The 12,501-nt window shown below is 41.3% G+C and overlaps 3 protein-coding genes across 3 annotated transcripts; all 3 read left to right on the top strand.

Moving 5' to 3' along the window:
* The first annotated feature begins 656 nt into the window (after window positions 1-656).
* LOC131329480 (glutathione S-transferase U25-like) lies at window positions 657-2,450 on the top strand. The gene is made up of 2 exons (XM_058362615.1): window positions 657-1,074; window positions 1,950-2,450. The coding sequence occupies exons 1-2, from the start codon at window positions 757-759 to the stop codon at window positions 2,289-2,291; spliced, it is 660 nt and encodes a 219-aa protein (XP_058218598.1). The 5' UTR covers window positions 657-756; the 3' UTR covers window positions 2,292-2,450.
* A 2,144-nt stretch (window positions 2,451-4,594) lies between these two features.
* LOC131329479 (probable glutathione S-transferase) lies at window positions 4,595-6,041 on the top strand. The gene is made up of 2 exons (XM_058362614.1): window positions 4,595-5,290; window positions 5,474-6,041. The coding sequence occupies exons 1-2, from the start codon at window positions 4,976-4,978 to the stop codon at window positions 5,816-5,818; spliced, it is 660 nt and encodes a 219-aa protein (XP_058218597.1). The 5' UTR covers window positions 4,595-4,975; the 3' UTR covers window positions 5,819-6,041.
* A 1,553-nt stretch (window positions 6,042-7,594) lies between these two features.
* On the top strand, window positions 7,595-9,106 carry LOC131329478 (probable glutathione S-transferase). The gene is made up of 2 exons (XM_058362613.1): window positions 7,595-7,964; window positions 8,688-9,106. Exons 1-2 carry the CDS (start codon window positions 7,644-7,646, stop codon window positions 9,030-9,032), a joined length of 666 nt encoding a protein of 221 aa, XP_058218596.1. The 5' UTR covers window positions 7,595-7,643; the 3' UTR covers window positions 9,033-9,106.
* The last annotated feature ends 3,395 nt before the right edge of the window (window positions 9,107-12,501 follow it).

Genomic DNA, 12,501 nt, shown 5'->3' with positions numbered 1-12,501 from the left:
AGTGTGTTCTCGGTGAAAAGGGAAAGCTTAAGTGCAGTCTTTGGTCCTAATTTGCAACAGTTTATTCACAATATTTAGGACTGTTTTAATCTCCGATGGATGTTCTTTGGTTCTCTTTTATGTCTTGTTTCTTGCATGTTTAATTTTTCTGATTACGCTTCCGTTTGCGAGTGGGATTAAATGATTTAAAAAAAAAATCCCAACAGTATTATCTTTGGTTTATGTTTTTTTTTAAAAATCAAAATCTTACGAATTATGGATTGAATTCTACACAGGTTCGTTTTCTTTGTAGATTTCGTTAGTTGCTATTGCGAATTATGTGGGTTTGCTATTCTGATTAGATTCCTGGACAATCAATGGGGAGAGAGAGAGGAGAGAAAGGTGTTTGTGTAAAGTCTGAAATTTTCAATTTGAGATGGTTGTGTATGCTTGAAGGGAAGAAGAGGGTAATTTGGTCCTTGGGTTTAATAAATAATGGCCTGGAAATTTTTTCCATCCTAAACCCTTACAGACGGCTAATGGAAGGGCTTGGATGGCAGTGAAATAATAGTTTAAGGCGGTAAAGTGTTGGATTGAATAGTTGGAGGGGGCAAAGTGTGGCCAGGTGATAGTTAAAGGGGGCAAACTATAAGTTCCACTACTTTTTAGTAGGCGACAGATTTGATTAGAATTTCAATGATTTTTTGGATAATGAATTTTCGACTGTTTGACTCCATTCAGAGTTTTTGGCTCACTTCTTGGTTGTGAAGTGAAAGAATGGCAAGTCAAGTAATTCTTCTGGATTACTGGCCAAGCCCTTTTGCAGCAAGGGTGAGAACTGCCTTAGCAGAGAAGGGGATTCACTACGAGTCTAAAGATGAAGATTTGGCCGATAAAAGCCCATTGCTCGTGGAGGTGAACCCCGTTCATCAAAAAGTGCCTGTTCTGATCCATAATGGAAAACCCATTTGTGAATCAGATGTAATCATCCAGTACCTTGATGATGTGTGGAAGGATGAATCTCTTCTGCTGCTTCCCTCTGATCCATACCTGAAAGCAAAAGCAAGGTTCTGGAACCACTTCATCAACACAAAGGTAAGAGTTTTCTTGTTTCTTTTTGTTCTTTTCCTTTGATTTCTCTATTATTTGCCTAAGTTCAATGATCTCAACAGTCAAGTAGTTTTATTTTCTGATAACATGGTTTTGGTACAAAAGTACTTCTTGAATTTTGAGAAAATGGAAAAACTCATTTATTTGGTGTTATGAGAAATGGATGTTTTTTTTTTTTTTCCAGAAAATCTTACCGGAATAGTTTTCTGAATTTTGTTTCGAAAAGTAGTTTTTTGAAGCAGTTTAGCATACCAGTAACAAGTTGTCTGTAGCATGCAAAACTGAAAACCAAACACAAAAAGGAAAATGAACCATTTTTTCATTTTTTGGGTCAAGGATAGAGAAATTACATTCAAAGAATTTACAATAATGGAGCACTACATCAATCATGTGAGGTCTGCAGTAACTAAATCAACTCCAAAGCAAAATCAACCAAGAACTAGCCCCATAAGGGGGAGAAATAAACTAACAATGAAAAAAGACTCCTATAAAGGAAAACTAGTTGTCAATTCCTGCATTCTGCAAGATTTGACCTCTTGACCTCTCAAATTCTCAATAGAGAATGTACAAGAGTGGCTAACTAGGCTAGCTTTAGTTGGTTTGAGGAAAATGATTTTCGCACTCAAACTTTTGCATTTCAAAAGTTGTCTTTTAGTGTTGTGATGGGTGTATTTTTAAACACTAAAATGATAAATTTTGGAGTGCACTTATCAGAGTTCATACATCACTACCCATACAAAATTTGAAAACAATACCAAAACCTTCGCAGAAATCGGAACCAGAAAACAATACCAAACAACAAACAAATTTATTGGCAGCCACGATAGATCTAACATATGGACACCACCAAATGAATGCAGGTGTATGAGTCTAGCAGAAAGGTATGGATGAGCAAAGGGGCGGATCAAGAAGCTGGAAAAAAGGAACTGACTGAGTGGTGCAAGTTATTAGAAGAGGAACTTGGAGATAACCTTTACTTTGGGGTTGAGACTTTCGGGTTTGTCGACATTTCACTTGTTCCTTTCTACAACTGGTTCAACTTTTTAAAGACCTTTGCGGATTTCAGCATTCAAGCAGAGTGTCCTAATCTAGTGAAATGGGGCGAGAGGTGTTTGGAGAAGGAGAGTGTGTCCAAGTCTCTGCCTAACCCTGATCAGATGTATGCAGCCTTTTTGGAATTCAATCAAAGGTTGGGTATATAGTTGAAGAGGGACTATAAACTAGGGTAGAATTACATACATAATGTTGTGCAATACAATATTTTAGCTGAACCACTAACAATGGAGAGCAGTACATTATTGGCTTGCTTTTGTATGACTATTTTTGTTTAAACAAAGAAATAACTATTGAACTTTACGTTCTCTACTACTTGTCAACCATCAAACTGAAACACATAAACGTGGTATAATCACGGAATCTTACGCACGCACTGAGATCTATAATCACTAATACAAATTGTATATATATAAATTCTTGCACCTCAAGAAGCTATAGTCTTGCCCAAATTTACAGATCAATTACGAACTCATCTGCTTTTTCTACTACCGTTTAGCATTGAGGCTCTGGTGCAATGTCCAATGAAGTGGTTATTTTGAACTTCTGCCAAGGCCATTTGGCCTGAGGGTGAAATTGCCTTGGCAGAGAAGGGTGTTGAGTATGTGAGTACAAAGAAGAGGATTTGTCCAACGAAAGCTCCTTTTTATTGACTCTGAACCCAGTTCACAAAGCCATGTGTGAATCCTAAGCACCGTGGAGTACATTCATGAGGTTTGGAAAGATAAATCTCCTTTGTTGCCCTCTAATCCTTTCCAAAGAGCAAGTGCTTGATTTTGGGCTGATTTTCTTGAAAAAAAGGTAGGTTCATTCAATACCCTTCTTTCATTCTAATTGGACTTGTTACTAAATAGGTAATCATGGGTTTGTTTTGATAGTGAAAAATGCATATGCCTAGGCATACATTTTTACCTTGTAACATGTTATGCTGCTGTTAAACATCTTGTATGTTACTCTGTGGATAGAGTCAGAGATATATGGTGCTTTTACGGAGACTTAGGCTGATAAGGTGGAATTTCGGGTAGAGATCACATGTCCAAATGATTTTGAGTAAGTAGTACAAGAGAGATTGGGTTGGGAGTCTGAGCATTGTATTCTTCGTACTGTATAGTGGCCTTGGTCTCCTCTGTTGTAGACTGTAGACACAGGCACACTACGGAATCACATATAAAGTATATGAGTGTGCTAAATTGTCTTTCTTTACGGTTTGCGGATTTAAACCATCTTATTATCATGTAATAAGTCCTCCAGAATTGTGCGCATCTTCCACAGCAATGATGTGAAGTTCGCATTTTTCCGCAAATAACATCTAATACATTGGGAAATTGCATTGGTTCCATTTTACAGTAGGTTCTACACATTGGGACCTTCGGCAACTTCAGCATAGAAGCAGAATGCCCAATTCTGGTGGCATGGGCTAAAAGGCATATGTAAAATGAATGTGGGTCCAAGTCTCTTCCTGACTCCAAGAAGGTCTATGAGTTTGTTTTGGAGCTCAGTAAAAAGTTGGAATCCAGTAGCTGGTATGCATTGGATGGTCTACAATAACCAGGGGCAAAATGAAAAGGGAAAAAAAAGAATTGTGAAGCACATTTGCGCAGTGATAAAAGAATACGGATTAGCCCTTTAATTCGAAATCAGCCAATGGCAGCTTGGAAGAATTTTAGTTTAACAAAAAAGTGGAGTTTAAGTAGATTTTTCTTAAACACTTTTACTTCTCTTAACCAATTTTTTTCTATGATAAGAATACTAAATTTTCACACCTAGAAAAGTATTACCTCTGGGAGCGGGCACAACACCGTGTTATGTAATCCTGGTGGGCTTACCCTAAATCACAGAATTCAATTGTTCCATCGTACTATTCCCTTGTAGTATTTGAGCAGAAAATTAGGTGGGTCAGATTTCGATAACCACATAATTTGATTGCATTTTGTTTTTTAAAAGATGGACAAGAAGTACAATGTGGTGAATAGACTTGCCATTCTTGTAAAGATAAACTCGTACTGACAAGCTGGATGTTGGCCAACTGCAGTTTTAGCATAAATAATGTGTTTGACAGGGCCCATGAAATAAACAAATCAATGAGTGAATAAATTACCACTCCGGTATTAAGAAATTTCCCCCAGTTACCCAAACATACTTTTAAAGGTATCACAGCCACTAACACAAATCAATCAACCACAATGGAATAAGTTCATTATCCCATATGCTTTAGAAAGGTAAAAGAAATGGGGCTGGGTATCAAGGACATCTTATCCTTTCTATAATAGTAGCATCCTAAGTGGTCTCCTTTTGAAGAGGAAAAAGGTGGGGAACAAAAGCAATACGCAACCTTAAACCATTAACCACACAACCCCTACCAACCCAGAAAATTGACATAAGCAATGACAACTTAGCCACCAAAGAAGAACCTAGAACATACAGGATTCTCATAAAATTATGCTCTTAACTAATTGCACTACTCGAGAATCATCCACAATTTTCAAGAACCTACCAGCTGACCTATTCTCTTCTTTTTTTGCGTGATAACTCAAGTGTCCTTACGCGCACTTCGACTAATCTTAAGATCCAATTCCACCATTCACTTGCGGGGAGAATTAAAGTCAACGCGAAGCTCCATAAAGAGTTATAACAGCTAAAGTTTCGAACTTGAGACTTGGGAGTAAACCCCAAGTCCTAAGTCTTAACCACCCAGTCACCGCGCCAAACCGACCTATTCATATACATACATCTATATATAATCACACTGGACTCATCTTTTCTCAAGTAACCAACTCCAAAGAGCCTACAGCCTACTACTACTGTTTCAGTGTTTTCAGCTCAACCTTCGACAATGGCTGATGAGGTGGTTGTTTTGAGCACATGGGTAAGCATGTTTGGGAAGAGGGTTGAAATTGCACTGGCGGAGAAGGGTGTGGAGTATAAGTACAAGGAAGAGGATTTGACCAACAAGAGCCCACTCCTTTTGATGACGAACCCAATTCACAAGAAAATCCCTGTTCTCATCCACAATGGAAAGCCAGTGTGTGAGTCCCTCATCATTGTTCAGTACATTGACGAGGTCTGGAAGGAGAAAAAGCAGCTCTTGCCCTCCAATGCTTACGAGAGAGCTCAAGCCAGGTTCTGGGCTGATTATGTAGACAAGAAGGTATGATCTCATTGCAGATAAGGTCTGTCTGTATTTTTTTTAATTTGTGTTTCCCTGCAGGAGCTAGCAAAAAATGATATGTTCCAAAAGACTGTCAAATATTAGTCGCCTTGCGAAAAAAGAAAACGGAAAACGGAAAAAAAAATATCACAGGAGTTTGATTTTTGGTTCTGTGAATCGCAGATGTACGATGCTGGGAGGAAAGTTTGGACCACAAAAGGAGAAGAGCAGGAAGTAGCTAAGAAGGAGTACATAGACATCCTCAAGGTGTTGGAAGGGGCACTTGGGGACAAGCCATACTTTGGGGGTGAGGAATTTGGGTTCGTCGACGTGGCGCTGATCCCTTTCTACAGCTGGTTCTATGCCTATGAGACTTGTGGCAATTTCAGCATAGAGGCAGAGTGCCCTAAGCTGGTTGCATGGGCCAAGAGGTGCATGGAGAGGGAGAGTGTCTCCAAGTCCCTCCCAGACCCCCACAGGGTTTATGACTTTGTTTTGCAGCTCAAAAAGAAGTTGGGGATAGAGTAGATAAATGGGATTTGGATGGTGGAGGTTGTGTTTCACATGGAGTGTCTTGCTTTTGTTGTTGCTTCAGTTTTTTTTTTTTTTTTTTTTTGCTTTGGTTTTTTAATTTTGGGGTTAATTATAAGAGTTTGTCAATTGCCTCTATGCAATAAAGAGGGCATATGTTGTTAGATTCTGGATGTTTTCCATTGTAAGAAAATGTTCATGAATTGGAGTGCCTGTGGTATATGTATGCGTATTTCATCTTTGTGCGAATTTTTTGTTTTTGATCAGCATCTTTGTGAGCGAAATTAATAAGCGATATGTCTTGTTATGCTTATTATATTGTGATGAAAATTGTTTCAACCATGGAAGTTATTTCGTTCAAGACAATTAATCGCCTGCGCCCAAAGCAACATTTGCTAAAGCGAATAAAAACGTACCATTATGCAGGTGGTTTGACATACAAATAATGTTCTATGCTATACTAATATGTGAATGCGCTTGGATTTTACGTTGGATACTAATATGTAGGATAAGCTAGATTCAGGAGGTATACATTGGATTTTCAAGAAATTGAGAATATGCAGTGAAAAGAGAGGTTATGATGAGAGATCCGAGGATTTTACTCCTTATACACTGCAATGGACTTGTTTCTGTCCATAAGCATAGGCATACTAGCGAACTAAGTACATCTTGTGCACGCACGTTAAATTTGTCCTTCTTTACTGTTTTGTGGATTGAAATTACTCGATTACACATGACGGGTCTTCCAGAATTTTACATAATCCGACACAATAATGATACGGGAAAGGAAAGTGTGTCCAAGTCATCGGCAACGTCAGCATACAAGGTTTTACACGTTGGAGACCTCCGGTAACTTCAGCATGGAAACAGAGTTTCCCATTCTGGTGGCATCAGCTTTTGTATATGGGAGAGGCTAGTGTGTCCAAGTCTCTTCGTGACTCCAAAACTGTGCATGAGTTTGTTTTTTAGCTTAATCAGAAGTTGGGAATCCAGTCGAGGAGCCTGCATTTGAAAGGCACGGGGCAATTGGTGGAAAAAAGAAGAGTTATATATAGTATTTGCAAAATTTTGCATCATGAACAACATTTGTACAGTGTCACAAGATTTTGAATTTCCTCTTTAACTCAAAAGAAACCTCTAGCTTGTGCAGACTGAACTAGCAAAATGTACTGTACCACCGTCGATGACATATGATTCGAAGTTCATGGGATCAGTATAAAAGGAAAGTACCAGACTCGTAAATATCAACTAACCCTGCAACCCTGGCTTTTGATTTGAGAAAGGACCGGACTCGGACTCGTACGTAGAAGTTTTAACTAGCTGCTTAACCAAGCGATATAACGGATATAGAGGCACTTCATGCTAACTGAACGAGTTAATCTCCAATTCTGTTTTCTATTTTTGTCAATTCATACGAGGAAAAAGGGAAGGAAATTCTACTAAGTACTATTCACAGTGATAATACTCAAATGAAGACTATACTAGTCCCCGGAATGAGAGCCTTTAGGCCAACCCATGGACTTCGAAACCAGATTGCATTCCTGGTTTGACCCCTTTTTTCCTCACCCCCCAGCCCCATTCTGTAAGCAGTGACGTCGAATTATTTTTACTTGATGAAGTTTTTACCACGTGGGTACTGTTATATGATTCAAATTCAACAGGAAATCGAAGAAAAACCCAAAACATTTGGACTAATCAAACAGTCTGACGTTTGCAGTGACGTCCTCCAAATCCAGACTCCAAACTCCATAGTAGTAAATAAATACCAGTCCACCCACCTCAAATTTCTTATTGCTTTGGCATTTTGAGCTCTAATATTAAAATGGGTGGCGATGAAATAGTTCTTCTGAACGGCTGGTTCAGTCCTTTTGGAGCCAGGGTGAGAATTGCCTTGGCAGAGAAGGGTGTCACTGAGTATGAGCTAAAAGAAGAAGACGTGTTCAACAAGAGTCCCCTGCTGCTGGAGAGGAACCCGGTTCACAAGAAGGTCCCGGTTTTGATCCACAACGGGCAAACCGTATGCGAATCACTGACAATAGTTCAGTACATTGATGAAATCTGGAAGGGAAAATCCCCATTGTTGCCCTCTGATCCATATCAAAGATCGGTTGCTAGATTTTGGGCTGATTTTGTTGACAAAAAGGTGAGCTCTTCTATAATCACTTCCCCCTTCTTTCCCTGCATGTTTTACCCAATCACTAGAGAAAGTGGTAATAACGTTGTTTTACCCAATCACTAGAGAGAGAAGTAATAACAAGTACTCCCGTCCCTTTTTAGAGTCCAGTATTTCATTTTGGGCTGTCCCTCAATAAGTGTCCATTTTGTAAAGTTAGTGGGTAAAAATTTGTAAATTTTTCATTTTGCCCCTAAAAGTAAATTCCTTTTTGAAAAGTTAGTGAGTAGAAATGTAATGATGATGTCTCCATAGAGGGTAAAGAGGGAAAGTGAAGGTAAAAGTTGATGTGAAATGTGTAATGATGATGTCTTTTTAATAAGTTGGAGTGACGAAACGTGACACTTAAAAAGAGACGGAGGGAGCAAAATCGTTTCTCTAGCAAATGGAGTAGGAGCTTTTATGTGCACCGAAATTTTTTCCTGAATCAAGGATGTGAAAATGTAAGATACCATGTCTGACTTTATCTGACATGACATACGTGGACTACTGAAGTGGTGATACAAAAATCCATCACATCATTACTATTGACATCATCACTTCGTTGTAGCTAAAAATGTAAGATGGTGGCTAGCTCACGTGATAGCAATTTTGTGCCTCTGGCATTTGTCCGTGTAGACCCGGATTGGGATAAATTATAACGTCTTGTAAAATAAAAAACATGAAGTTTTCTGAATTGGTGGTACTTGTTAGGTTTACGACACTATGAAGAGGATAACAAGAACCAAAGGGGAAGATCAAGAGAGAGCCAAGAAAGAGCTCCTGGAGATCTTCAAGTTGCTGGAAGGAGAGCTTGGGGACAAGCCTTATTTCGGGGGGGACGAGTTCGGGTTGGTAGACATTGCACTGGTGCCATTTTACAGCAGGTTTTATGCAGTGGAGACCTTTGGGAAATTCAGCATAGAAGCAGAGAGCCCAAAGCTGGTGGCTTGGGCTCAAAGGTGCATGGAGAAAGAAAGTGTGTCCAATTCCCTTCCAGATTCAAAGAAGGTTTATGAGTTTGTTTTGGATGTCAATAAGAAGTTAGGAATAGAATAGAGGAGGGGGGATGAGATAAATGAACCTGAAGCTCATTCAATATTTTTGCAGGTCATAAGGCATGTAATAAATGGTGTTTTTGTAGTGCTAAACCAGAGTCAAACCAAGCAAACACAAACACACAACACAGAGAAACACAAGGATTTACGTGGTTCCCCAATAATCGGGTACATCCACGGAGGGGCAGCGGATTCACTATATTTACTGGAGGAGGATTACAACAATCACTCAGACTCACACAGTATTGCCTCACAATCTACTCGTGTATCACTCTCTTCTCTCTGATTTCTGATACAAAACTTTGAGCCAAAGGGTCTCCATTTATAGGCCATTCAAAGAATGGCTGTCATGCCATTTTCAACAAAGGCTGCACCTCTCAGCAGCCCATGTGGTTCAACAAAGGCTGCACCTCTCAGCAGCCCATGTGGAGAATTGATGCCAATTGTCAACAATCTCCACCTTGACGACAATTCTCCAAAGGTCCGATGTTGCCCCCAACACACAACACTGCCCCTCTGCGCCCTTAGGCGCGCACTGCTCGAGAGATGTTGATCAAGTCCAAGCAATGTTGGAACTTGATCCCTGTAACTACTTTGGTGAGCATATCCGCAGGGTTATCTGCAGTCGGAATCTTCTGAAGAAGAACATCCCCTTCCTCTACAATCTCCCTGATGAAATGAAACCGAACATCGATATGCTTGGTGCGGGAATGGTGAACCTGGTTTTTCGCCAAACAGATGGCACTCTGACTGTCACAAAAAACCTCCACGTTTTCTTGAACAATTCCCAAGTCCTCAATCAAACCATGTACCCAAATAGCTTCCTTGAAAGCCTCTGTCACTGCCATATACTCTGCCTCTGTAGTAGACAAAGCCACCGTTGACTGTAACGTTGACCTCCAACTGATTGGCCCTCCAGCAAGTGTAAACACATACCCTGTAGTCGACCGTCGCTTATCTAGGTTACCAGCATAATCGGAATCCACGTAACCAACCAAATGCTGACCAAGTTTTCTGTTTCTCTCGTACTTCAATCCAACATCCACAGTACCCTGAAAATACCGTAGAATCCATTTCACAGCCTGCCAGTGCTCTTTCCCTGGATTGTGCATGTATCGACTGACCATGCTAACTGCATGTGAAATGTCCGGCCTCGTACAAACCATAGCATACATCAAAGCTCCCACAGCATTGGCATAAGGAACCTGAGCCATTTGCTTCCGTTCGTCTTCCTTCTGCGGCGACATCGATGCACTAAGTTTAAAATGAGCGGCCAAAGGTGTACTGACAGGTTTGGCTTTCCTGTCAATCCCAAATCTCTGCAACACTCGCTTCAGATACTGCGTCTGAGTCAAACAAACTGTGCCTTTCGCCTTGTCCCGCTGAATTTCCATGCCGAGTATTTTCTTTGCCTCCCCGAGATCCTTCATGTCAAACTCCTTACTGAGTTGAGCCTTCAGTCTGTCAATCTCCACCTTGCTCTTACATGCAATCAGCATGTCATCTACATATAAGAGCAAATAGACAAATGATCCATCCGGGAGTTTGCAGAAGTAAACACAATGGTCAAAGTGACTTCTTGTGTACCCCTGCTCCATCATAAACCGATCGAAGCGCTTGTACCACTGTCTCGGCGACTGTTTCAACCCGTATAGCGACTTCTTCAGTTTACAAGCCCAATTCTCCTTTCCTGCAATTCTGTAACCATCTGGTTGAGCCATATAGATCTCCTCATCCAGATCTCCGTGTAGAAAAGCGGTCTTGACATCGAGTTGGGCTAACTCAAGGTCAAACTGTGCTACCAATGCAAGCAAGATCCTGATCGACGAATGTTTGACGACAGGGGAGAACACCTCGTTGTAGTCGATCCCCTCTGTCTGTGCGTAACCCTTGGCTACCAATCTTGCTTTGAACCTGACTTTCTCAGATCCTGTACCTTCCTTCTTCGCATAAACCCACTTGCAGCCAATAGATTTCTTGCCCTTGGGAAGTTGAACCAAATCCCATGTCTGATTCTTGGAGAGTGAACCCATCTCCTCATCCATCGCCTCTTTCCACTTGTTACTATCTGTACACTGCACTGCCTCCCGGTAAGTGGAGGGGACATCATCGTCTGTCACTGGAAGTGCATAAGCTACTGTATCAGCATATCGAGCAGGTTTCCGGATTTCTCGCCTCGGTCTGCTGGTTGCAATGGATTCTGGCTGCTGTGGTATTTCCTGTAATGAAGCCTCCTCTTCAATAATGACATCCTGATCAACGGGTTGATCCTCAGGACGGCTGACTGTCTGAACAGTCTTGGCTGGAACAAGGGGAGTCTCAACCTCCGCCTGTTCTGAATGCTCCACCTGCTGCTGGGCATTCGGCTCCACATTCTCCTTGGAAGGAACCTGCTGTAACATAGCAGATTCGTCGAAAGTAACATCCCTACTTAGAATCACCTTCCTGGACTCGGGACACCAGAGCCTGTATCCCTTAACACCTGAAGTGAAACCCAAGAAAACAGCTTTCTTGGCTCGTGGATCTAACTTGGACTCAGTTACATGATAGTAAGCAGAACAACCCCAAACATGTAATGAATCATAATCTGTAACTGGTTTCTCAAACCATACCTCCATCGGAGTTTTCCCTCCGATTGCTGCTGACGGTAAACGGTTGACAAGATGGGAGGCATATTTGAGAGCCTCACCCCAGAACGCCTTGCTAAGCCCGGCATTTGACAACATGCACCGAACTTTCTCCACCAAAGTACGATTCATGCGCTCTGCTACTCCATTCTGCTGCGGCGTCCCCGCAACTGTGAAGTGTCTGACTATCCCCTCCTCCCGACAGACTTGGAGAAAAGGATCTGACTTGTACTCGCCACCGTTATCTGACCTCAGCTTCTTGATTTTCCTTCCTGTCTGCGTCTCCATCATTTTCTTCCACTGAAGGAAGATTGGAAGGACCTCATACTTGTGCCTCATGGTATAAACCCAGACACGTCTGGAGAAATCATCAATAAATGTCACGAACCATCGTTTGCCTCCCAAAGTTACATTTTTGGTCGGCCCCCAAACATCTGAATGAACATAGTCAAGAATCCCCTCTGTGCGGTGAACTCCAGTGCCAAACTTGACTCGAGTTTGTTTGCCCAATATACAATGCTCACAGAAGCCAACTTTCCCTGTCTTGGCCCCTTTCAACAAGCCTTGCCTTACTAAACCCTGTAAGGCCTTCTCGCCAGCATGCCCTAAACGCATGTGCCATAGCTTGGATGCATCGTCTTCGTCTGAGCTAGTAGTAACGGTCACTCTCCCTGTGACTGCGCAACCGTCTAGGAAATACAAGTTTCCTTTTCGGCTACCTTTCAAGACAATGAGCGCCCCTCAAACTATCTTTAGCACTCCACCCATCATCGTAATCTTGTATCCTTTCACATCAAAGGCTCCAAGCGAAATGAGATTCTTCTTCAAGTCCGGAACATATCG

The sequence above is a fragment of the Rhododendron vialii genome, chromosome 6a (assembly GCF_030253575.1).
Source record: "Rhododendron vialii isolate Sample 1 chromosome 6a, ASM3025357v1".
In the NCBI taxonomy this organism is placed as follows: Eukaryota; Viridiplantae; Streptophyta; class Magnoliopsida; order Ericales; family Ericaceae; genus Rhododendron; species Rhododendron vialii.
This window is presented reverse-complemented; position numbering and strand designations above follow the sequence as displayed.